The 26,062-nt window shown below is 42.6% G+C and overlaps 1 protein-coding gene across 1 annotated transcript in view; it reads right to left on the bottom strand.

Annotated features, from left to right (window-relative positions):
• gfra4a (GDNF family receptor alpha 4a) overlaps positions 1-26,062 on the bottom strand; it is a 162,418-nt gene that overhangs the window by 6,420 nt on the left and 129,936 nt on the right. The window contains exons 3-6 of the mRNA XM_047611801.1: positions 24,779-24,859; positions 18,455-18,794; positions 12,642-12,751; positions 10,306-10,440 (exon numbers count right to left, since the gene is read on the bottom strand). Of these exons, the coding sequence (XP_047467757.1) occupies positions 10,306-10,440; positions 12,642-12,751; positions 18,455-18,794; positions 24,779-24,859 (666 nt within the window). The remainder of the gene's footprint in view (positions 1-10,305; positions 10,441-12,641; positions 12,752-18,454; positions 18,795-24,778; positions 24,860-26,062) is intronic.

A 26,062-nucleotide genomic window follows, 5' to 3' on the forward strand; every position in this document is an offset into this window, starting at 1 on the left:
ACTCTATTGTCATTGCATGAGACAGGGATTGTATTGTTTGAGCAGAAATTTCCTTTCATGTGCAGAGAAAAAAAAAAAAAAAAAAAATGTATCTGCTCTGTGGAAACACCTGTCACTTTGGCCAAACCGATGGGCTCCAGAGTCTGTGGCAGATGGTCGCTTTGGCTTTAATTACAGAAATCTCAGAGGCGAGAGCTGCTGCAAGTCACATATAATGCAAGCCCGCTTAATGCCAAATACGAATGGCAAAATTTAAGAACTCTGGCCATGATATAAACTAATGAATAATCTATTCTCTTCCAGCCGGCTCGCTGGCCAGTCCACCAAAATATCTGAAGGATAGCATTAAAAGAGAGGCAAAAAAAAAACCCAATCTGCTCACTTGAACCAGTTTTGAAACTCCTGCTGGTTGGTTCTAAAATTGGACACTGGCGTTGATGTTACTTAGACATGTAGCCCCCATCTAGACCAGACCACTCCTAAAAACATGAAGAACAACAGAAGGTGTTGACCTGAACTCCAAATTCACTAAACTAATCAAGTATCTGTGGGATGATCCACAGAGGACCGTCCCCTCAAAGGTCCTACAGCAACATAATGTTACCAGACACCACAGGACACCTCCAGAAAGTGATGAGTCACAACTGTTTTGGAGTCATAAGGGAGACCTACACAATGTTGAGAAGGTGGTCATAATGTTATGCCTAATTTGGGTACAGGTATGAGAAAAAAAAAGTCCAAACTCATGCAAGTAATAATATTGTATGAGAAGACTAAGTGTGTTTAGCAACAGATAACAAGGGTCCCTTTCCACACTCAAGAAAAAAAAACAAGCTGAACAGTTAAAGATGTTTTTCCGTTGCTTTGAGTGTGTTACACAGCTTTTAGTGTCAGCGTTACGAAGCCCTAGGTCCAAAGGGAATCACTGTCTCTCTGAGAGAACATGATCTGGGAACTCATCGACCGGTGACATTTAGCCTCTGGGGACCAAAAAGACCAGAGTTCTGGGGCTTCGGGGTCAGTAGATATCCAGATAACATTTAACGGATGTCCAGTGCCGGTCATCGTTTACAGTTTGACCGGTAACTCTGGACGGGAGAAGAGAGTTGGAGTCAAGAGACGACTTCTACAATTGGTCTTTATCAGTCGCGTGAATGACACGAATAAACAAAACGTGAACAGTGACTTTTTTTTTACTGTGTGAAGAATAAAGTTTGAAACTTCACATCCTCAAATTATAACTGGCCGCTAGTTCTCTAGCAGCTAGCTAACACCAACATCAAATTTGTTACTGTTTGAATCACTATTCCATCCTTTCACGCACTTCACCCTGTTGTCTACCCACCAAAATGGTGCCAATGCTAATTGCGAGTGTGACGTCACCTGACAAAGACCGATGGACAGATTAGAATCCACTACAGCAACTACATGACGTCTTAGCTTAATGTCGAGAGTTCTGCATCTTTTCCTCTCCGTGTGGACACAACATGGTCAAACGTGATTGGTTAAAACTACTCGGACTACAAACAGAAACTACAATGTTTTCTGAGATGACAGAAGACACTGGAACACCTCGTTTTCAGGTCAGTCTCTTCTTCTATGAGAGAGAAAGAATGAAAAGACTGGAAGTTCTACACAGGATGAGACGACAAATGCACTCTGATCATTAAAACCCTGACACACATCTAAGATCCAGTAAACGAACATAATGTGGCCTCTTTAGAGGAAGGCTGTTTTTTCTTTTCTGTTTTAATTGGAGGCTCTGGTTTGATAAGAGGCTGATGATGAAGACGAACTGCTTCTCCAGCTCCAGTAAAGAGCAGCGGTTTCCCTAAACCTTTACTAATGGAAGTAAATGGACACTAGATTTAAAGAGTGCATGTCAAGGTATGACAGAATCAGTAGTGGGAGTTTTTAGAGAGTATATTGGTTTTCATATGGCCTTTTAAATAGTTTTCCTAATGGTATTTGGCTCCACGCTTCTGGAACAATCTCCCTACGACCTTCAACTCCAGACTCAAAACTCCTGTTTTTAAAACAGTTTACTCCATTTAGTTTTCCATTTTATCTATTTTCTATATACTTTTAATTCTATTGCATTTTTTTTTTTTATTCTTTTGATGTTTTATTTGAGGCGACTATGAGAGTTCTGAAAGGCACCAACAAATAAAATGTATTACTATTATTATTATTATTAAGGGTTTTTCACCAATTTCTTGGTTGGGCCAAGTCACTGTTTTGTGTAGAATTATGATAAGAAATCATTTAATAAGTTAGATGGAATTATTGAGATAAAATTCTTAGAAAATCTTATTATTTCTTGAACCTGTAATTAGTATTGATTAAAGTGGCTCTTGATGGAAACACACACTAACCCATTGTTCTCAGTGAACCAGGAATCCCATTAACAGCGTCCCACTGTTCCTCAATGAACACCGTTAACCAATGTGTTTGGACTAATGGGTTAAAAAAAAAGGAGAATCCTTCCAGTTTCATTGGTTCACAGCACCTGTGCTTCAGGATGGATCTAATCCTGGAACCGACTGGTCCTTCATATGTTCAATTCATAATCGAGATGAAAGTTATATAGACTTTATGCACAATGACTGATTTTAAAGTAAGGTCAAAATTACATGCATTATGGATTATTTTTATATATATTTTCCAGTGCTTTCGATCGCTCAGTTGAAAAGCAAGGACACGCACGCACCTGCCAGGGTTCTGTCTTCAATAAAAGAAAATGTGAGCACCACACAGGTTAGCGGCCAGTGGTGCACCAACGCACAAAAACCACCAATCTAATCTCAGTACTAAAAGTGAAAAGTGGAAATGAATTAGATCATGTGGAAGCCTAATAGTTTGCTAAAATAAGTTGCACACTGGTGAGCTCTTACCTAATGTAGAAACATTATTTTTTAAGGACACAAAGAGCGGTCGATTGCTGCTATTGTCGCTGCCTTTAATCATGCAGAATTAAAACAGCATGATTATGAGTCACTTCAGAACACACTTAACTCTGTTTCCTGTGCTTAAGGCGACGACATTACTACTCATGGGTGGTGAATATCAAGTCCAGCCCACAGGAAATGTGAAGTTATGGCTGAAACACAGACACTGTTCCGGCTGGATGAGTGCAACTGAGTCAGAACTTAAGCCTTAAAGTGCCAGACGGTAACAAGAGTGAACAAGGTTTAACAATCCTCCTGTTACCAGCACTGATTTGGAAAATAAGGACCGTTCATATAACGATCAGCCACAACATTAAAACCAATGAAAGGAGAAGTAAAAACATTGACCATCTTGTGACCATTCACAGTTCTGCTGGGAAGCTTTTGGACCTGATATCCATTCATGTGGATGAAACATGTAGCACACACCTAGACCAGACCAGACAAAGAAGATCACACCACAGGACGCCCTCAGAAGCCCCGTGTCCATTCTCCGATGAGTCACAGCTGTTCTGGAGGCTCCAGTGAGACCTACACAAGCTCAGTTTGACTGAATCTCACCGCAGACAGACTGAATGTTTACTGACACAAACAACGGGGCGCCATTCAGTGCTGCTAAGTTGTTGGAACAGTTGTTTTTGGTAATAATTTAGAGATATTTTTTCCCCTTTTCACAAAAGTAAAATGAACATCTGTTCATGTTTTGGTGTAAAATAAACAGATGCTTTGGTTGTTTTCGGTTTGAATCCTCCTCTGACTGAAACACAACGTTTCACGCCCACGCTGCAATAAGATGATTACAGGAGCGTGAGGCGCAGACAACAGATACATACCTTTAAGTGGAAATAGTTCTGCTTGAAAAAGTAAGACCGAGTGGAATAAGTCCTCTGTAATTAGGCTTCACGCAAAGAAAAGTAAAACCCTAAAAATAAACCTTTCTGTATCTCCGTCTGTCAGTTAAGAGCTGATGACCACTGTGAGTATTTAAGTGGACCACAGGAAGCTGAGTAGACTGGGAGGATTATTACATTATCTGCGTTGAGTGCGATGTAATTCACTGTCTGCTGGATTCATATGGTTTTATACACCCCAAAGGAAACCCATTACATCAAGTTCTTGGATTTAACACACCCAAAATGACTTGTGACCATATGATGAATTAATATTCTATACGCATTCATTTTCATTCGGCTAATGGGCTACTCAGCGGCAATTACATTTGCATGAAAGTCACTTCAATTAAAATGCGCTCAAATGAAGACATGAATGAGAGATTCATCAATTAATACCCCCCCAACTTATACTGTAAGATGGATGTGGGTGCTTAGAAATAAAAATGACTCCATTATTCCATCTGTTCACAGCCAAGACTCTCCGGTTTCTAGAAGCGACTGGCTGGTTATTAGGGAGGGGTTTTTAAAGCCGCTGGAGTGGAGTATCGGGGTGTGACACTCAGGCATCGATTTATCTCAGGATCATAACAAATTGATCCATTCTCCTGAGATAGTTTGCTTTTGCAAACAAATTTGCGCGGCGATCGATGCCGAGGCCTCGACTCCCTCCACTGGTGCAACGCCGAGCATCAAACTCCAGACGGAGACAGAGGTGGCGACCTGAACGCCGGCCCTGCAGCTAATTAGTTCTGCATGCTGCAACGAGCCTGCAATGAGGCGGCAGCGAGGAAAACAGACTGAGCTCGGCGGCGGGAGGGACCGCACGCATTCGCACCTCGCAGAAAACGCTGCGGACCGGCGTCTTAATAGAGCGCCGGGTCATTAGCGTCGGTGGGACAGGTGGGAAAGTCTACCAGTGTGCAGTTAGCGGCGTGCGGCCGCCCCCCCAGCAGGCTGACTGATGAGACGAGCGAGGGCCGCAACTCCAGCTGCTCGCCAGCGCGCCTCGCCACCCGCCGTCACACACAGACCAAGCGCCAATTGATATCTTTAGTGGTAAGCTGTTGTGACGGCTCCTTTGTAAATGTTTGGACACGGCTGTTTAAGCGCCGCCATCTCACATCTCTTTGACTTTAAAGTTTCTCCCCGAGGGCTTTTTTTTTTTTCCTCCTTCTTTTTTTAAATTGCTTCAAACGTCGCCCCCCCTTCCTGCCCCAAAGGCAACTCTGCAGAGCGAATCCTGTGCCTGCCCCCGTCCCGTCGCCAACCTGCCTGACGTATCGCTGGCTATCCTAACTTTTTCTTGTAACACTACCAATTTAACTTCCAGGAGGAATCTAAAATAATTGCAGAAATAAATTAGCGTCACCTCCATATGTCCTCTCATTTTTCCCCTGACGCACTCACTTTTCAGAAAAGTCCCGAGCTGCTGTTCTGCATAGCGATACGACTGTTATCCGTGTGATGAGAGGCGGTAGGTACGGCAGGGTGACAGTGTGGGATGTCTTTTTTTTTTTTTTCCACCCCAGCAGGTTCTCACTCTCCCGACTGCAAACAACTGTATTCTTCCCCGTCACTATTCCCTCTATCTGCCTCATTAGTTCCAAGGCAGGAAACCAAATTACGCTCAATTACAAAGTCATCAAAGGCCATCTGAAGTCCTGTCTCAGCAAGCAGGCCCCGGCTCCGAGGGGGTCGCCATGTAAAAGAACCACCGAGTTCAGTCACGAGAAGATTAAGCAGCAAAAGAGACCAGCAGGACTCGTTTAATTGATGATGGCGGCGGCCACTCGCAAAACAGAATCATCACCAAAGGACCAGAGAGTCTTTCTGGCTCTCGTGAACATGAATAAAACATAATTCATTGTACTCTTTGTCATTACATGAGGAACATAGGGGAAGGAAATACATTCAGGAGCTCTCTGAGGACGGATTTATGTTCCCAACTGTTGGCTCCGAATCCAAACCCTCCTTGCCAAATCATTATGTACCCCTTCTCCCCTAGAAATAGAAGTGTGGCCTGCCGGTGGCTGGCGAGAGAGACTGAATTCCAATTGAGATGAGAGTGTGACATGCATCGCTGGTCCATGAATCGCCTTTCCCATTAGGAGCCTGTTCATCCTTATTATACGCACTTCGGCTTCAGCCATTTGTTCAGGCAGAAGGAGAGAAGCGATTTTTCTTTCTTGCTCACATGCAGGGAAATGAGGCCAGTCAGTCTGAGGTTTGTTTGTTTTTTCCTGCATCTCTAAGGAGCTTACAGTAAATAACACAGAGGAGCCGCTGCAGCAGGTCTGACTGCAGGATTCACACAAGGAGCCTCATGGAAAACGAAGACATCTATCAAGCAGGTGGAAAACATGTGCCACTGCTCTGGGAGGTTTCAGCCGGCGCCAGGACGATGCTTTTCTAATGCATCTCCTTCTATGTGGAGCTGGTTCCTCGAGGACTGCGTCAACAAATATCCCCCTGTCTGAAATACTGAGCAGTGCCCGTCAGGAAGCAACGAGTCTTTTTAAATTCTTCTTCTCTTCTTAGAACATTGTCTCATTACGTTTCCACATTCCAAAAAGATGCCACCCACTTCTACAGGCTTTTGGCTTTTGTTTGTAGGTGTTTTATGTCAGTGGTTCTCAGCATCTTTGGGGTCCTGGACCTCGTGCATATTTCTGACCGACCCTTAGGACCCTGACAACAGTAATCTTTTAATTATTTGTGTTTTCCTCCTCGTTAACGCTCGGCTGCTCAGGTTCAAACTGAAAAGGCTGAATAGAAGCAATTTTTTTCACTGTAGAGTCAAAACTATAAAACTACAACTACTGCATTGCAACGTAAACAATTTATATTTTTAAATTTGAGAAAAACATTGGATATTTTCTGACTCACATTGATGTGATTGACACCAACACTAATCTCATGAAGCCTACATGTGATTATAGTCGCGGTTCCCTTCAGTTTCAAGTGCTACTTTCCCACAACACCTTCCTGCAGATGTTTCATGATAACACTCATAATTACAAAACTGATGCAGATCGTGTTCAGTTTGTATTAACAGCGTCATGCAGAAACTTCAAACAATGCAACCGGCACAACATCACCTCCCTATTTGCCCATAGAATCCTGAAGCCACATTGTACAGCTGGTTTGTATTTTGACTTTTTTCTTGAAATTTTGACTTTTTTTCTCAAAGTGCATGATGAAAAAAGACACTAACAACACTGTGTTTCCAAATACCACAGGACGCCCTCAGAAGAACCCATGTCCATTCTCTGATGAGTGCACCTACACAACATTAGCAAGGTGGTCATAATGATATGCAATTAAATGTCAGCTAGTCCGTGTAAAATAAACAAACCAGATTCCAGTAATTCCAGCGTGCAGAGTTTCTGGACTGGGAATAAAACACTAGAAGACAAGAATTTAAATTGTAAATCAAAGTAAATAAACTAGTAAGTTGCATTAATCTAATGTTAATTATGGTTTAAATCATTTATTTGTTCAATTCATTAAAATGAATAAGGGATAAATTACAAGATTATTACACATATTTTATAAATGTAGAGTATCTGGACATCAGGGCTATTACAGATATGTCTACGTAATTGTTCTATTGTGGTTTCATAATGATAATGATGATACTTTTGGACCCTCTGACAATGAAGCACTGACATGTTTTGGAGCCACTTTAAGAACTTCTTTCACAGCCTGTTACGAACTAAACGACAGCCGCTGCCGTCGACTTTGTGCTGGTGTCATCAGGCGACAGCTTCTTTTTGTTAAGAGCCCAGAATAAACTCCAGGGTCTGTGACACCAGCAGCTATGGTCTGTATTACCGGTGTCATTCTTCTGTCACCGGTGCTATGCTTCATTCAGACAGATGATCCCCCATCATCACAGCGCTTTTTTATTTTTATGTTTTTTTTTGCTTTTGTTGGACGAATCAAGGCAACAAGTAAAAGACACACGATAGCATCAGTCACCGTGGTCACTTTGTTTTTGCATTCAAGCTGCAAAGAAAACTGTCCATGTGTCGTCCGAACAGAAAGATATACACTCACTGGCCACTTTATTAGGTACACCTGTTCAATTGCTTGTTAACACAAATAGCTAATCAGTCACATATTTCCTTGGCTCACTTTGTTCCCCTATTGTTGCTGACCATGTCCATCCCTTTATAAAGTGGCCGCTGAGTGTACGTTAACGTATTTCTGTTGTAGTGTTTTATCAGTCGGTCCAGTTTTATTAAAGCGAATAAAGCCAGTGGCTGTGTTCTTCACTGTGCTTTTCAGGGACTGTTGTTGTATTTTCCATCGATAAAAAAATAAACAAATAAATAAAGAGTGGAGGTCTATAGATCAGTTGTCAGATGGTGCAGGTAAGACGTTGTCTCCCTTAGTGATGAGCAGGATAGTGCTGGTTTTTAAACCGAGGCTAAGAGAAAAAAAAGCCGTGCTATTCTCAGTCCTTGGGAAATAAATGAATAAAATGTGTCTGGTGTTGAATTAATTAGCCTGAACTGTGCAAAGAAGTGAACAGTTGAGACTCATGAATGAAAAAAAAAATAAATAAATAAAACATTTTACCATTTTACTGCTGAGCCAACAATCTTTACCCACTGAGGAGGAAATGAATTCAGGTGTCGCTCCATGTATTAAAAACTGTTTGGATTAAATCTGACCTGAACACATTCTCCGTCCTCTCACCGTCAGTTTCTCTTTAAATCTCAAACCATTTGCATGTTCTGAATGTTAATGAGGGCGTCCTGTGGTGTGATCGGTTTGGGATCTAGGGAATTTGGAGGGTGTTGGGGACGGCTGCTGTCATCAAGGACTGTCATTGCTATGGGGTGGGTGGAGGGTGTGGGGGGCTGGTCTGGTCTATGTGGGGGCTACATGTCTAAGTAACATCCACATGAATGAATGCCAGGTGTAAAAGTTCCCCAGCAGAACAGTGAATAATCAAAATGTTATTCACGTCTCTGTTAGTGGTCATAATGTTATGGCTGATCCGTTTATGCCGTCTCAAAGCTCTCTCTCGACTTCAGGCATGTAAACCCTTTTAGTTTAATGTGTTTTTTATTTCTTACATAACAAAAGTAAATTTAAGAATAAATGACCCTTTGATCCAGCCTAGAAATTTACACCTGGACTTACTTTTTGCTTATTTTCCAAAATAAAAAGGTCAGAAAATGTTCTGTGAGTTAATGCTTTTGCCAATTTCTTCAATATAGTAGTTATTTCCAGCTGACTCCATGGTTTAAAAAGAAATTTTACTATTGTACATGACTAATCTAACACGTTACTATTTGCAAACCAATAATCACATTAAAGTTACTTATCCAAGTTACTGTGTGTTACTATTTTTACCATTTTATATTTTTACTTTCTTATGTGTCTCAACGTCACGTATGTGACAAGTCACGTTTTCAACATGAGGACAACTCACGCGTGATACACACAACAACACATGTAGACAGCACTGGAGGGAGGAAAGAGATGAGGCTTTTCTATCTGGAAACACAGTCAGTGGAGTCGTGGTTATTGGCGCAGCTTAGGGGCCGAAGGGTCAGAGGTTCACTTCCCCAAAAAACAAAGCAAAACAGAACAGAAGTCTTAAAAGTCTCTAAGTCAAGACTCTGGAGTAAAACCAGTAAGTTGAAGAAGTTGGTCGACCAGAATGCTGCATTTTTTTTGATAAAAACAGGGATTTCATTTATTTACATTTTTCTAACTGCACATATTGTGAGCTAATTACGGTAATCCAAAGTGCACATGGGTTTTTAAAGAGTTACTATAAACAGCTCCACAGTCAGGACGATTAAATGTCTGCAAACGTTGTTGTATTAGTTCATTTGTGCATAAAACAGACTTAGAGATGGAGGTGGTGTGAGGGCAGCAAAGAGTTTGTTATCTTGCTGTTCAGAGACATATATCAGAGAGAGTCTGTCCAACCAGGGAATGGAGCGTCTGAGCTGTCCCTCTATGCTGATTGGTTCTAGGCTGGTCACGTGTTTCACGGGCGCCATGTTGGATATATTAAATGCATGTCAGAAGAAAAATCTTTCATATAAAGACTTTCTTAAGAAGAGATTAAAGGAAGCAGAAACTAAATACAAGACCTATAAAAACAAAAACAAGGATCATGAGAAGCAGCAAAAAGACTATCTTACTAGAGGACAATAAAAAAATAATAATAGTGAAAATAAGGCATTTATTTCAACATAGCACATCCGCCCCGTAGGGTTACACTGTAGAATCTTCCCTCTGATGTAGCAAACCCCATGATTTGACTTGACCAGATCCCTAACATATGTCTCTGCTCCTGTTTGTGTTCGGGCACCTACACTCAGTCTGCAGTTTAAAAGTGTTGAGGATTATTGTTCGCAGCCAGACTTTGTTAATTCTCGTGTTCGTTCCCTGTTACCAGAGGCCTCTCTCTCTCTGTCTCTGCAGCTGTTACTCACTCAGGCAGATGTTGTCGTGGAAAAAAGCCAGGAAGTCGCTGCATTGCTCCCTGTGGTTGCCGCTCGCTGCGCAGGAGCACCAGGGTCCCACGTTGGATGTGGAGTTGTCAAGGTAGTTGGGAGTAATTGTGCTTCCTGTTGAGGTGGAAGAAGAGAGAAGGCTGAACAAAAAGCTGCTGTATATGTACAAACACGGCTTGAACCTGAGCTTAAGTTACAGTAGCTCCCGCACATAGGAAGCAATCTCTCTGATTTACTTATCTTTTCTGATTTGAGCTCCGCTACCTGCTGCCATGTTCCATTCTAAGCTACGCTCCACCTCTAAAACCCTCATTAAATCTGCAGTTTGTGAAGAAAGGCAAAGAAAGCCCGTCTGACTGGAGAGTTTAATGTTATATGAGCAGAATTCTGGCTGGTTTTAATCTCGTTATGCTTAGCCTGATTATGACCTTACCCTGATTACGATAATCAAATAGAGGCGTTTACATGGCAATTTCTATCATCACAGCACCCGCCTTAATCAGGTTAAGACAGAGTTATTAGAGCGCATGTAAATGTATTCATGGAGTGGGAAAGTGAGAGGAATTTAAAGGAGGAACAGATGAAAGCGGGAGTGAACGGAGACAGAGATACGGACTGGCAGGGTAGTTAATGCTGCTGCCTTTCAACAGCCAGGAGGGAACCAGTCAACACACGATAACAAGGCTACTTGCTTGAGTCAGCAGAGGTGTACTGTATATATATTTATATATATATATGGTCCATTTCAAAGGAACGGGTGCAGGGAGCCTGCAAACATTAACCTCAAATGCTCAGATCTCTGTCATCTTATATATGTGTCATATATATATGCATAAATGAGAGGAGTTTACCGAGCATCATTCCCTCACTGAGGCGTGTTTATTGATGCTACAATAGATGTGGTCCAGGTCATGAGTACAGTAGCAGTTTAGCTTCGCTTGCGGTGTATGAATTTCCTCAAACATGCATATCGGCTGCTGCAGGGCAGCTTGGCGGGCTCTGATAAGTCCAATTTTTTTCATTTTATTTTCATTCTTTTCCACATTGTGCAGCAGGAAGCGCTCGGGAAGTCATTCACCGGGAAGGTTAATTCAGCCCTGTAGCTTGTAAGAGAAATAAAATTGCTGCACTTTGGGGCAGTGTGGCAACAAAGTTCAGATTTACCTCCGCATCGATTTTCTGGGTTCCACACTCGCAAACAACAACACCTCGGAGTCTCACTTCTACTTCAGTTGTCTGCCACGGCCAATCACTGCAGCACAGCGTTCTGTCTCCGTCTTCCTTTATCTGTCTCCTTCAGTTCCCACCAAACAACCATTTTTTTTTCTTTCTTTCATTCCCTCTTGTTGCAGAAGTTCACTGTGGTATTGTTGTCCCGTAATCACATGTTTGAACTGAGTGGTTTTTAACAACCTTTTGTGTATTATGTGATCTTTTGTCGTGTTTTTATCTAAAGCACAATAAGCCGCGTTCCGCCCGCTCCCACTCATCACCACGTCAGGGATAATTCTCTCAAAACAGCGGTCAATAGCTGTAATTACGCTGCTTATAACGCCGGCCGTTTTGGGCCGGCCACGCTGCAGCCACATTAATCAGCGCTCCATCGATCACTGCAGCGCGCCTCTCATCACAAGCCTCCATTCATTCTTTTGAATCCTGTTGGATGCACTTGTCCTCCCTTTAAAAAAAGAAAAAAAAAACTGACAAAAACAAAATCTGTCTCCCTCCAGATCCATCACATACTGCCTTCACTTGGAAAATAAGCCGGTTGACACAGGATTTTCAGACCTGTCTTGGTGTTCTTTCACACTGCCAGCACTCCCCAGTCTGACCCACCGTCATTACACATTTAAGTGCACTACACTGTGAGGTAAACTATGGACAGCATGGTGCATCCCATGCCGCTCCTGCTCATCCTGTAGTTATTTTTTTTTTCCCGATATCTGCCGCCAAATCTCCTCTTCTCCTCGGATGCAGAGCAGCTCGCGGATCTCACAGTCTTGCTGCCATGATCGATAAAAATAATAAAGCTCTGTCACATCGCTATACAAGCTGTATATAAACACATGCATTCACTGATCGGTGCGATTTCCAGAACATGTATTAACACATTTTATTTGTTTGATTGAAAAACTCAACAAAGATCCCTGCCCCTCAGAGATTGGTCTTGGGGAAGCCTGATAAAACTTTGCAGGTACATCAACATCAAGGTGTAAATTAGCAGGTCGACGAAGACACGAAAAACCCGGGTCGACCCTCATCAACCCCAGTGTGAACGGGGCTACAGAGCTGATGAAGAAAGGTTTAGTTCTTACCTATGAGGCCGGTGTACGTTTGTAGACATGCTCCGTAGTTCTCCTGCTTGCAGCCACTGCTGCTCTGCTCGGAGGGTTGGCAGTCGTACTGGAACTGTGCCCAGCGAGACCTGTGGGAGCAACAACATGCCATCCATCATTTACTTGTGCTTGGCTGCTGCAAAATTCACGTCACAGAGCGGCGACCGGCGTTCACAACGCTCATCTGCCTACTTATAATCCTACTACAATCAACTAGTAGTGCTGGGTGGTATGAACAAAAATATATATCACAGTATTTTTTAATCACATGTTTACAAGATTTTCTACTGGTTGAGAGAGGAATGAATGCAGAATATTGACTAAGGAGGGACTATTTTACTGTGACGAGTAAATATTGTAGAATAATCCCACACTAGTAGTAAAACAGGTTTGCATTGCTACATGTTAGAACTGACTACTGATGTGGAAATCCAGGAATTATTACAGCTCGCAGATTAAAAAAAAAAGGCATTAAGATGAAATGAAATGATGACATTTATTCATATTTAAACTGCTATGTCTGTAATGTCAATAGCAGCTGCCTATACTGCAGCTACCATAATAATTGTAGTCTGCGTGCAACACTTTTTTTTTCCTCATTCATAAAAAGCTAAAACTGGGACACTTTCAGGGAAAGCTTTACCTGGGGAACAGGTCATCCAAAAAAGGGATTGTCCCCAGAAATCGGAGACATCTGGGCACCCTAAAAAAAACCCAAACAACCAACACGCCACCTTTTTTTTTTTTTTTTTTTAGCCCAAGTATTCTCGTTTTTCCAGACCTTTCCATCTTCACCAGGCCTCACAGTGACGCAGTCGCACCATGTGTGTTTAGAGGCGCTACATTGAAAATGGTCCGGTTTGAAACTGTGTCATAACGAGAAATAAAAAATACCAGTATTCGGTATGAACCGATATACCGCCCAGTCCTATCAACTACCTCTGCTCTTCAAGGTCCCGCAGCCCCTCAAGCCCTACTCCAGTCCTCCAGCCAACCCTTGTGACATTCATCCCTCTTTCTCTTACCTCGACTCTTTCCCCAGCTGGATGTCTTGTGGAAGGCTGCCAGGCTCTAAAGAGTCAGCGAGGGGCAAAGATAGACCTTGGCTCTGCTCTCTAAATACCGTGGGCGCTGTCTGGCAGGCCTGGCCGCGAGGAGATTAGACAAATATGGATCTTCTATATAAATTCTGCCTCCTACAGATGCTTTACCCCATCACCAGCCAGCCCAGACATCTACCCTCATCACCATCATCATCATCATCATCATCCTACAAGGCTATCGTGGCCATCACATTGCATCATTGGCCCCCGTCGACTGGCATTTGCGACGGGATCCCCTCCGGGCGCCACAACTCTCCACTCTGGCCTCGTCTGTCATGTCACTGCGATGACGTGCCTGGGACTCGTAGGCCGCGCTCTAAGTGAAGACAGCCTCCACAGGCCGCCAGTTAATGCCAGCTGACTGGTGCGGGATTGGTGGGCTGCGCGGGGGCCTTGAGACGCTCTATCCGTCGAGGCGGCGGCGGCGGCAGCGGAGAATAATACCTGATCGATAGCCGTGACAGATGAAGCCCTTTGTCTTCTTGACATTTGAAGAGGAAGCAGATTAAATGCTAGCGACCGTTTTCTGTCAGAGAGGGAGCGGCAGACTGGACGGCTCTGAGAACTCCATGTTCTAGGAGAAACGTGCCCCACACCCATGAATCTTAATGACTTCATAAGACACTGTTAGTTTTCTGATTGGGCAATTCACAATCCAAGTAAAATTTGAATAAAATCTCCGCTTTCACCAGCGTCTCACATTCACGGATCTGATGTGACGCTGAATTAATACTCTGATAACTTGTCTTACACAAAGGGGTCAGCTTCCTGCAAACTACAAACTACTTACTGATCCTGATGATGTCTTGGCTGCATGTTAATAAATATTTGCTAAGCGCCCTGGCAGGAAAGTCAAGTGTGAATCCCAAGTGATAATGGCTCTTCTAATAATGACTATTTCACGGGGCTGTTTGTCGCCCGGCTGCTTCCCTTCAGGAAAAGAATGCAGAATATAATTGAACCAATTAAAGACACTTAATGAGTATGACAATTGAATTAATTAAACACAACTGACTAATTAAATTTAAATGAACATATCACACCAGCCAGACCTGTCTGCCGAGACACACGGTGGCTCTTTAAAAGGTCCTGAGGGAGAAGTCGGGGCGCGCCATATTAACCAGTGTGAGGATGTTGTTACATGCATGTTTTCAGTCAGAAAATCAACACTGAACTCACGTGAGCTTAGTACATTTACAGCGCACTGCATTTTAGGGCCGAATTAACACCGGTATTTTCTGATACAAATTTTTAATTACGGCACACGAGCGCATTTGATTACACAGCATATGGAACCCTACGCCATGAGACTTTCAGTTTCACTTTCACCATTCTCAGCGTAGCGTGGTGCGACTGCGTCAATGTGAGATGTGGTGAAGATGGAAATGTCTAAAAAAATAAGGCAACAGAACAAGAAGTCTTGTGCCAAAAACAGTGCATATCATGGTATTTTTCTAAGTTCTGACGGTATCATGTTTTTTTTTTTTTTTTCATACATAATCACGCGTTCACAACATTTTCTACTGGTTGAGAGATGAATTAATGCAGAAGGAAGATTGGACGTTTTCAGCTTAGAGATAAAAAATAAATAATAGTAATAATAATAAATGAAATGTTATCGAGATGAAGACACAGGGACAACTATGGTTTTGACAATTTATTTTGACATATTTATTCATATTTAAACTCCTATGTCTGTAATATTAACAGCAACACGACCATGGCTACCATAATAACTGTAGTCTACGCGCAACATTTTTTTTCCTCATTCATAAAAAGCTACATTTGGGGACACTTTCGGGGACAGCTGTAGCCAGGGGCTAGGTCATCCAAAACGGGGACTGTCCCCAGAAATCAGGGATGTCTGGCCACCCTTACAAATCGTCCGGTCTGAAACAGTGTCTCACGGCCCAGACCCAGCCCTACTGTGTCGGTTGGTTGTTTGGGTTTTTTTTAGGGTGACCAGATGTCCCTGATTACTGAAGACAGTCCCCGTCTTGGATGACCTGTCCCCCGGCTAAAGCTGTCCCCAAAAATGTCCCCAATTTTAGCTTTTTATGAATGAGAAAAAAACGTTGCACCCAGACTACAGTTATTACGGTAGCTGGTCGCGTTGTTATTGATATTACAGACATAGCAGTTTAAATATGTTTAAATATGAATACATGTCAAAATAAATGAACCCGTAATTGTCCTCATCTTAATAACATTTTTATTTTTTAATCTTTGAACTATGAATGTCCCCAGATTTCCACGTCAATAGCCAGCGCTAACACGGGGCCATGCAAACCTCTTTTACTACTAGTGTGGGATTATTCTACAATATTTACTCATCATCACAGTAAAAAAGTCCATCCTTAGTCAATCTACTGCATTAATTCCTCCATATGCATGAAAAAAAAAACATGATATACACTTTTGGTCACACCGCCCAGAACCTACTGCGTTTACTTGTTCAAACTAGCAGAGGAACAGTCAGTAACAACTTCACAAAATATCCTGTAGTAACAGAGAGAAGGACCCAGGCCAAGTATGTAGATTTCATGACTTTCTACTGTGTTTTTATTGTTGACGTCATCAGAGACTTGTAGTGTCCACTTGACCTTCATCACACAACGGTCTGTAGCGGTGCAGCCGCTAACCTCTAGCGGTGCGAGACGTCCTCTCACAAAGGCATTGATTTGTTCCCGCCACTACATCCACTTTGGAGCTTAAAGACGCATTAACACCACGCCCCCCCCCCCCCCCAACCCTACTCCATGCACCCTTCACACATAAGCGGTGAGGTGGAATACAGTTGTAGCGGTGAACCTTGAAAAGGCTGTGTGAAAGGTGCTTTTGACTCCTCATCAATATCTCCAGACAGCCCCTCTCTGTGGTTTACTCTGGCAAAGGAGAGTAAATACAGTGCAGAGGAAGCCAAGATGAAATCACTCTCTCTCTCTGTTTTGGACCATTTCCTCTAAAGTCAATAAGACAAAGTATTACAGGGCCAAAGCGGCGTCGAACTTTACCAAAGTTTTACTCGGTGGCAGAAATCTGACCAACTACGAGAAATAATGATTGTCAAGAAATGGTGGTAATCCATTGTTGTTTCCATATTTACCCCAACTACCAGGACCCTGGATCTGGAGTGAAACAATAAATCTGTTATTTTATTCACGACTGGAGCCTGCAGGTAGTTTTTGAAAAATTAATCAGCTCTTCTACCCGTCGGTGCCTGTTTTTTTTTTTTGTTTTTTACAGGATTGACTCTGAGATAGAGCCATCAAGCAAACCTCAGCCAAAAGGAGCAGAGAGCAAACATCTCTTTCAAAAGAGGGAAAGAACTAATGAGCATTGCAGAGAAAATACTATCCAACAAGGCTATGAACCCTTTAAACCCTGCAGCACCCTGCACTAAAAGAGACATTTTATCTGTTAATATTAAGGACGTTCTCTGGATTTGTTTTTTTCTGTGTATGATTTGTTAAATGCACAATGACCAGGCTTTGAAAAATCGTCTCGATTGAAACTGGTGCCAAACGTTGGAGGCAGCTGATGTAAACAGATTTTCCCAAGGGCTGGTTTATAGATTTAACATGGCGTCCTAACTTCCTGTCCAGCTGGACTGGACCACAACTCAAATAAATGGACACGCTCCTCCACGTCTGCTGGACGCGTAAATAGACTGTTTGCCAACACATTAGCCAGCCACTTCATGAAGGCGGCCGTGGCCGTTTGTCTGCCCGCTAGTGGACAGAAATCAGTTAATGCTGCTTTAATGTAGGAAATAACTGTCACATTCATCTCCTCGTGGCATGTCCAGCAGCTCTTAGCTCAGCTGTGCTCCGTCTACAATCAATCTGACTGGGATTTCTTTCCTCCGAGAGCAAACGTGAAAAAAAATCCTCAAGAGCTCGTAGATCAAATGAGATCCTAAATATGTCGAGCGTTCACCAATTTAACATTATGACCACCTTCCTAATATTAGGTCTCCAAAACAGTTGGGACTCATCAGAGAATGGACATGGGCCTTCTGAGGGCGTCCTGTGGTGTCTGGAAATACAAAGCTGTTGGTGGGTGGGTGGGGGGGGGGGTTTGGGACCTATTGAGGGGAGGGGCCTGAGAGGATCATCCCATTACAGAAGAGTATTAGAGCCACCCATGATAAAAAAAAAAAAAAAAAATTAAAAATGAGAGGAGGTACATATTTTTTCCATGAACGTCTACTTCATTGTTGACTTTCTCAAAATTTCAATTTTTTAATCTCGAATTGTCAACTTTTTTGTGAAAATTTTCATTTTTTTCTCTTGAATTTTCAACTTTTTTCTCTAAATTTCATTTTTTTCTCTCGAATTTTCAACTTTTTTCTCAAAATTTCAAATTTTTCTCTCGAAATTTTCAACTTTTTTCTCAAAATTTCAATTTTCTTCTCAACATTTCTACTTTTTTCTCTGTTTTTTTTGTAATAAATATTAATGCAAGATATATCCCATGGACTTCAAAAGTCCCTCAATTATATTTTGACCCATTTACTTCTTCTGTCGGTGGTTTTAATGTTGTGGCTGATCGGTGTATACTAACAAGTGCACATGTTTTGATAAGAGCCAAGTTAAAACATGCACACAAAAAAACCTGCTGATCTTCAACACATGTCACAGTGATTTAAGTGTGAAGCAGCGTGTGAGACGTTTCCTGTTTTTCTACCTGCACACGTAGTCGGCCTTGCAGATCCTCAGCTGAGCCAGGCAGTTGGGCTTGTCTTTGTCCTCGTAGGAGCAGGACGGCACGATGGTCTGCCTGCGGCGCTCGGCGCAGGCCGTGTCGGTGCAGGGACAGAACAGCAGCTCCTGGGTGTAATCGGGGGGAACGCGGTCGAAGAACTTCCTCAGCGCCTTGTTGCACTTTGGCCGGTTACACGGGCCCGAGCGGGCCGACGGCTGGATGCAGGCCGACACGTACTCCGTGCGGAGCTTCTGACACGTCTCGTCTATGTTGCACGCCTTGGCGGCGTCCAGGCAGCGGTTCACCGTCGTTACTTCGGACTCTGCGAGGAAAAGGAGACACAAACGGGAGGAAGTGAGCGCTTCATCCTTCTCTGCGGTTTGAGAAAATCAAATCCCAGGCAATGTTTACAAATGATCTCGCGGTTTAATTGGGAGCCGGTATCGACGTGCTCCTCTCACCTCTCCGCTCTTAGAGGCAGGGTTGCATTCACAGATGAAAAATAAATAAATAAAAACATGCGTCTTGAAGAACAAACTAAACCAAAATGATGATTATATGTAATAGGCCTCCTTGTTATGAATAGAACATGACTGGTGTTTAAATGTTGCATGAGTCCAGGCCCTGGATGTGTTTCAGCCAAGGCCTAATGCCTGAATATTTCATTCTGCCGGGTTAATGCAGAGTGGCAGCGCTGAAAGAGCGGCTCCTCCATCTCTCCAGCCGCACAACAAGACCCTGTAATTACTGCTCCTTCCCCTTCATCCATCCATCCATCTTTCCAACACTCCCTCCCTGCATCTGGAGCCATCCCTCACTCACCTGACTCCCTCCTTCCCTCGATATGTTCCTGCCACTCTCAGCGCTGCCATCACCCCCACCCTCTCCATCTGTCTCTTCCCTTCCTCCGGTCCACCCTCTCCCCCCCCTCCATTCTTCCTCAGGTTTGTCCATCTCTGCCTCTGTCAGTGCCCGGACTTCCGCTGACTTCCTCTGTAATGAGCCACCTCTGTAGCACCAGTGGAAAACCCCACTCATCATTTTTTTTGTTTTTTGTTTGTTTCTTTTTGGATGCATTATTTCTCAATCCATCATTCTGTGCATGTTTTTTTCCCAAACCACCTCCCAGTCGATGCGGCCATGATGACACTCGGCTCCTCTGGCAGATAGCGCCGCTCATTAGTTTGTAAAGTGCCTGTAGTCGCATCTCCTGGTGGGTTCAAGTCTCACCAAGCTGTCATATAAAATATGAATGGCCTCGGAGAGCAAGCTAACAACCCATCACAAAGCATAGGTTATTCCCAGCTTAACTGCTAAGCAGCCAGAGGAGGAGGAGAGGGGAGATGAGGGAGGGGGCGGTTGGAGGTTGACAAACTGTAGCCGGCAACGTGGGAAGGAATGCACATACATTTTTATGTGAAATCTATGTTGATGTGTTCTTGACGTTATTTATTTAAAACGCTGAGCTTGCAGCAAATTCATGCTTCACACGCACGTTGGCCACAATGAACAAGGAGGCTGCTGCTCCCGGATCATCCCACAGATACTTGATCAGTTTGAGATCTAGTGAAGTTGGAGGCCAGGTCAACACCTTGTGCTGAATATTTCTGTTTAATTTACTACAAAACACTTTTGTGTCCGTATCAGGCTGCATCTTGCTGGGAATGGCTGCTCCCATCAAGGAGTGTCATTGCTACGAGCTAGCTGAGGGGGGGCTGGTCTGGTCTAGGTGGGTGCTACATGTCTAAGTAACATCCACATGAATGAATGTCAGGTCTAAAAGTTTCCCAGCAGAACAGCGAACTGGCACAAGATGGTTTTTTTACTTCTCCTGTCACTGGTCATAATGTTGTGGCTGATCAATTGATGATGCTAAATGCCACCTCAAAAGCTCCCTCTACACGTGAAGGTGAACCTTTCTATTTGAATGTGTAATGCATTTCTTTTTAAGAATATTAAGAATATGTATTTACTTCCCCCCTGTTCGTGGTCATAATCTTATGGCTGATCGGTGTATACCCTTTGAATCTGAGGTGTGGATTTCTCTATCGGTTTACAAAGGTTGTGAAAGTCCTTGAAAGGAAAAAACGACTCGTACAGGCCGATGAGGCCGTCAGGTCCCTGACATGTCTTTAACCGACTCATCTACTTAAGGATGAAAGTCTGTTTATTTGAACACTCCTTAAAAAATATGATGAGCCGTGGCTCCGGCTCGCATCTTCTGAAAAGGGTCATTACCCCGTCTGAGGGAGGGATGCTACAAGGCTGGAAAAACACCCATTAATCACATCTTTGTTGTTTTGGCAGGCGACTTGTCGAGATGCTCCGCATGGACGTCAACTCTGACCTCCTGTGGAGCGACTGCAGTGAATTTCATCAAGCGGTTGTTCGGTGCAGGTCTGCGTCTGCTGCTGCTGCTGCTGGAATTCACCGTGGGGTCATTTTACTAAGCAGCGTACGCATGTACAAGTAGGGTTGGGTACCGATACCGAGCACCATAATGGCACCAGCGCTAATGCTAATTGTAGTAACCAGAACAAAAAGCAACACTTCATTTCGGTGTCACTGAATTTTTACTTAGCTTAGCACCCTTAGCTCAAACTGCTGTGCCGACGCTACATGTGACGTCGGTTTTTCACTTGCATGGATGGAAGTGAACCTTCACTTCAGAGGATGCAGACTTAGCAACCTGCACCCAGGAAGGTAGCACCTGGAATTAGAGTAAGCATCCAATGACACATAGCATTTTTTTTTAAAAGCCTGTGAGACCCCACGCCAAGTTAGCATCACCCCCAGAGAGCAGAGCCCCGGCCCTGCCAGCGTCACAGACATCACACATGATGACAGCAGCCGTTCTTCTTCAGGCGAACAACTTAATGTTGTTAATGTGCAATTTACGTTGAGTAAGTAATTATTGTTGTTAAATTAATGCCCTAAATCAATGCTAAATGAATGCATGTAAAGCAAACATCCATTTTCAACGTTTGGTTTCAATGACATGCTCCTCTTTTTAAAGAAACTCCTGAAAGTTTAAAGTTGCTGGGTGTTTCTGAAACACTTCGTTAAAATATTGTGATATTTCTGGCATGTTCTCCGTATTGTTTGCTGTGAATTTTGTTGTATTTATATTATTTAAATGAATATTCTGTTAAACTTGCACCTGACAAAATGCCTTAAAAATAAAAAGGCACCGTTTCTGGACAAAGTTTGTATGTTTTTCTTTATTTAGGCACCAGTTCAGGCACCAGTTTGGCAAAACCTTATTAATACCAATCCCTACTAAACATATGATCCACGTGTGTTAAAATGGGACGAGAGCTAAAACCTGAATTCTTGTGTGCACATTTTCCACGTGCGCCGTTTCCCCACAAACAGGTAAGTTTCTGTGATCTCACTCAATTACGCTCAACAAGGCCACGGAAAATGAATTTGTGGAGGGGGTGAGCGCGAATGTTACAGCGCGCACGGTGATTTTCTGGGAGTCGTGAATGGCGCAGAGCTGATATCGACACTACAATGCGCCGCTGAGATTCATGGTGGGTTTGAAAGTAGCTGGCTGGGGAGGCTGTGGGAACACGCGTGGAAATGAAAGAAGCGGAGAGGAGCTGCGGTGTTCTGCAGCCCTGCTGTGGGGGAGTGCAGAGTACATGTGCTCATGGTGAAAAAGGAAAAAAAAAAAAAATGTCATACATTACCAGGAGTCAGAAATTACTTTGGCGGGTAAAGATTTTTACCACATCCTGAATTTACCTTTTAGGCTGTTATAATAACTACTTCCTAAACTGCCCTCTATACAGCTATTACAGCCCTCACCTTTCTCCTCCCTCTGGCATTATATAAGAAAAAAAAAAAAAACACGTTTTCAGGTTTGAAATCATAAATTTTCCATTTGACACTGATCCCTCATTGCTATTAGAAGCTGCCAAGACGTAAAACTACCTCGTGCAATTTTAACGTCATGAGCATGAAGTGAAAACCACCACAAATGTAATAAACATCTCTGCTTATGGAGCTCTCCTCGGTATTAGACATTAAAATATCAGAGATATTACTCATTAGTCAGTACTACAAACATATAAAGGATTTAATTTGAGAAACATGCAAGAGGCAATGGTAATATGTGTTAAATAAAGGTCAGTTAAACCTAAAATGAGGTAACATGACATGCTCACTAATGAAAGTACTGCAGTATTTATATAACTGCAGTATTAATGACTGGGGTTCTCTGCAGGGCTACGCTACAGAAAGAAATGAGGATATGAATAGAGAAAACTCAATTACCATCAGAACAGGGGTTCAGAGGTTCCTGCTAATGGAGACAGAACATTCCCAACAGCTGATGCTTCACATTAAAAGCATTTGACTTTTAAATTTTTGAATTGACTGACTTGTATTATGAAGTGGTCACAGCGAGCGCCACTTTTGACACAGGTCGTTTTATGGCGAATCACTTTCAAATATTGCACAAAGAAGCAGCAGCAGCAGCAGCAGCAGCAGCAGTGAGCTGTTAGATGAAGAGCTGCAGGCGACAACTCCTCAGCCAGGAAACAACTCCTTTCCTCACAGCTGCTTAATTAAAACCAATTTAATTCAAAGGTCTACAATGTTTTTCAGGCCAAGGTCCCCCAAACTTATAGAGAGATTAAGAAGGGACCCCCTACATACTGTATGTTCTATACTAAACTCTGCATAGTGCTATTTACAAATATACATTATTATTAGCATTTTGCATTCAATATTAAGCTGTCAAATAATGCAGGTTCAAGTAGGGTGGCCATGCAACTGCCTACCTTTAAATTTAAAGGTAAAGAGGTAAATGTAGTAGTGACAGTGAATCACCAAAACATTTTGGCCTCAGTAGTTGGCTAATGGGAGCGAGCTTCACTGTTAGCTTCTCTGCAGCGTGCATCTGGATTTCACCTGGGGACTAAACAGGCTCTCAGGAACCTGACAGAGTCAACATGTAATGTGCAGCCTCGTGATTGGCTCAGCAGCGATAGGGGTGTGGTCTACTGTGAACCTCAATTTATCCCTTCACTGAAATATATCGAATTCATGTTAATGTGTTTTAGGGGGAAATTTGGAAAAAAAAATATATGAAAAATGTCTAATCAACCAAAGACTTTGCGGGTCACAGACCTCCTGTTGAAGACCTATGTTTTAAGGCACTGCCCAGGCTACTACTATTAATCAATGATCATTTTTGACGCTTTTATGAGTTGATCAGTTTAAAATATTGCAGCGAATAATGAAACCTGAAAAAGCGACAGCAGTGAGCTGTGAGATAAAGAGCTGCAACAGAAAACTACTCAGCCGGAAAACAACTCCTTTTCACAGTTGCCCAGAGAAAGATTAAAAATAAAAAGACGATAGTTTGTTATGCCGTGCTCCAGTGTGTCCTGCAGCGTAAACCACATCTACTGTTTCCACCAGTAACTACAGGTGTCGCCATATAAACCAGGACAGAAATATCCGAGATAGTTTCACTTTTTTTGACTTTACATTTGTTCATATTTCATTTTGTAAAACACGGCCCAGGCAGCTTTGAATATTCAAATGAAAATGTTTCCTGTCATTATGCTCTTGTTTTAGCAGTTTTTTTGTTGTTGTCTGTTGTTCCGTACCATTATACTCTCTGTTATGCTTCAACGCCTTCCACACTAATGGCTTCATTTAAGGCGGTATTTAAGTTTCAGCGAATCCGTCGCAGCCTCACTCATCCAGAGTCTAACTGATGTCGGAGAAAACAAAGCACTTGACTTCATGTCCTCGCCAGTCAAAAAAAAAAAAAAAATATTACATATACCTCCTCATCTGTGTGCAGCCTCTCTCTTTTCTAAAAGCAAAGGAACATATCTTGTATTTTCTTATTTTTTGCTACCTTGTGCTACCTTTTCCAGTCTGTCTAACCTTTTTTTTTTCTTTCTACTTCATGCTGCTGCTCTTTTCTTCAGCCTGTCTTTCATTCTCTCCATCATTCACCCCAGTGTTGCTGCTTCCAGCTGCATTAAAGTAAATAGGTAATTAATCTGAGCCTCGGGGGCTAACAGCAGCACATACCAACCCTGCGGCTTGCCCACAGGCTCAGAGGCAAAGTGTGGGCTGTTACTCATCAAAGACACCACAAACCCACCCGCACCTCCACTGCTACTCTGTCAAAAAGATGCACAATAACAACGTGACTTGTTCTGTCCTTAAAACGTATCTCAGTTTGGACCCGTTTGGCTTTTTGTGCAAAATAGCTGCTTTCAAATGAACTTTTAAACTCCGCCAAGTCAGCGAGAACCGATTCGCTCATCCAGTCACCTGCAGCGATGGAGGCCAGACGGACGTAGTCGGAGCCCCTCTCCTCCGGTTCATACGGGTAGCTCTCCACCAGGTTCAGCCCTGCACACACGGAGGAGAGGAAACAATTGTGAAAAAAAAGCCTCCTTTTCTATATAAACTTGCTGACTTTTGTGTTTGCAGGGACTGAAAGAGAAAGAAAATATACAGCATGTCCTTTTGGATGATACAAGTTTGCAAAAGTTGGGACTTATTAGTTCAAATACTTCATGCACGCACATGATTAACCTGGTGACAACCAGCCGCTGGAAACCAGACTGAAATCTGATAAACAATAAATTCAAAATATGCAACAATAACACTACCTGGCATCTGTTTTTTGGTGTCTGAACAGCACATAACCTCCTGAGACCCGGCGTCCTCATATGGGGACGTTATGTTTTAGGTGTGTTGCAGGTTATTCTGCTTCATTTAGACCTGTTGTTCTCATAAGGAGACACGTTTGTCTGCCATGTACTGGTAGTGAAGGGTCAATGCACTTGTTTATTTATGCTTATTAACTTTTCTAGTTTGATATGACATGAAAATTTAACAAATTCACAAGTACACGTTTGAGGAAATTGGGATTTCATCATATCCAATTTTGCTTTTGCATTAAAATAAACAAAAACTAATTCCAGCTCAAAGACGATGCCTACTTATGTAAATAATAACGATCTTAATCTTATCTTAAAGAAATTAAGATGAATTCCAAACAAACGTTTGGGTCTCAGGAGGTTACACTATAACCAAAAGACGAGAGCTAAGCTTTAAAAAGACGGCCGTGTGCAAAGAGCACATTAACATGCCGTGTCAGTGGCTTTGATGGTCACATAATCCAGCCTTGAAAAGACGTTCAAGTCTGAAGTGAAACTGACAAAAAAACAAAACAAAGAAGGTCGTATGAGGCTGGAACCAATTAGTTTGCCTCTTATGTTATAAAAGTGTTCAAAGCGATAGACGGTCTTGAAAATCGTATCAGAGTACAAAGCGCAATAAATAAATAAATAAATCACTGACAAGGACGTGGTGAGCACTAGAATGAAGACTCATCTACAAATAAAACTACTGTAAATATGGTTTAATTAAACACGGTTAGGTTTTAACTATATGTGGAAATACACATACTTGAAATATTTAGCCTATAAAGCCTAAAAACCTAAAGTCTCCATGTGCTCTGACCTGCAAACAGCTGCTCTGCTGAAAGCAACCAACAGGAAGGAGACAGATATTTTATTCCTGGCAACATTTGCGTTACCCTACAGA

The sequence above is a fragment of the Mugil cephalus genome, chromosome 17 (genome assembly GCF_022458985.1).
Source record: "Mugil cephalus isolate CIBA_MC_2020 chromosome 17, CIBA_Mcephalus_1.1, whole genome shotgun sequence".
In the NCBI taxonomy this organism is placed as follows: Eukaryota; Metazoa; Chordata; class Actinopteri; order Mugiliformes; family Mugilidae; genus Mugil; species Mugil cephalus.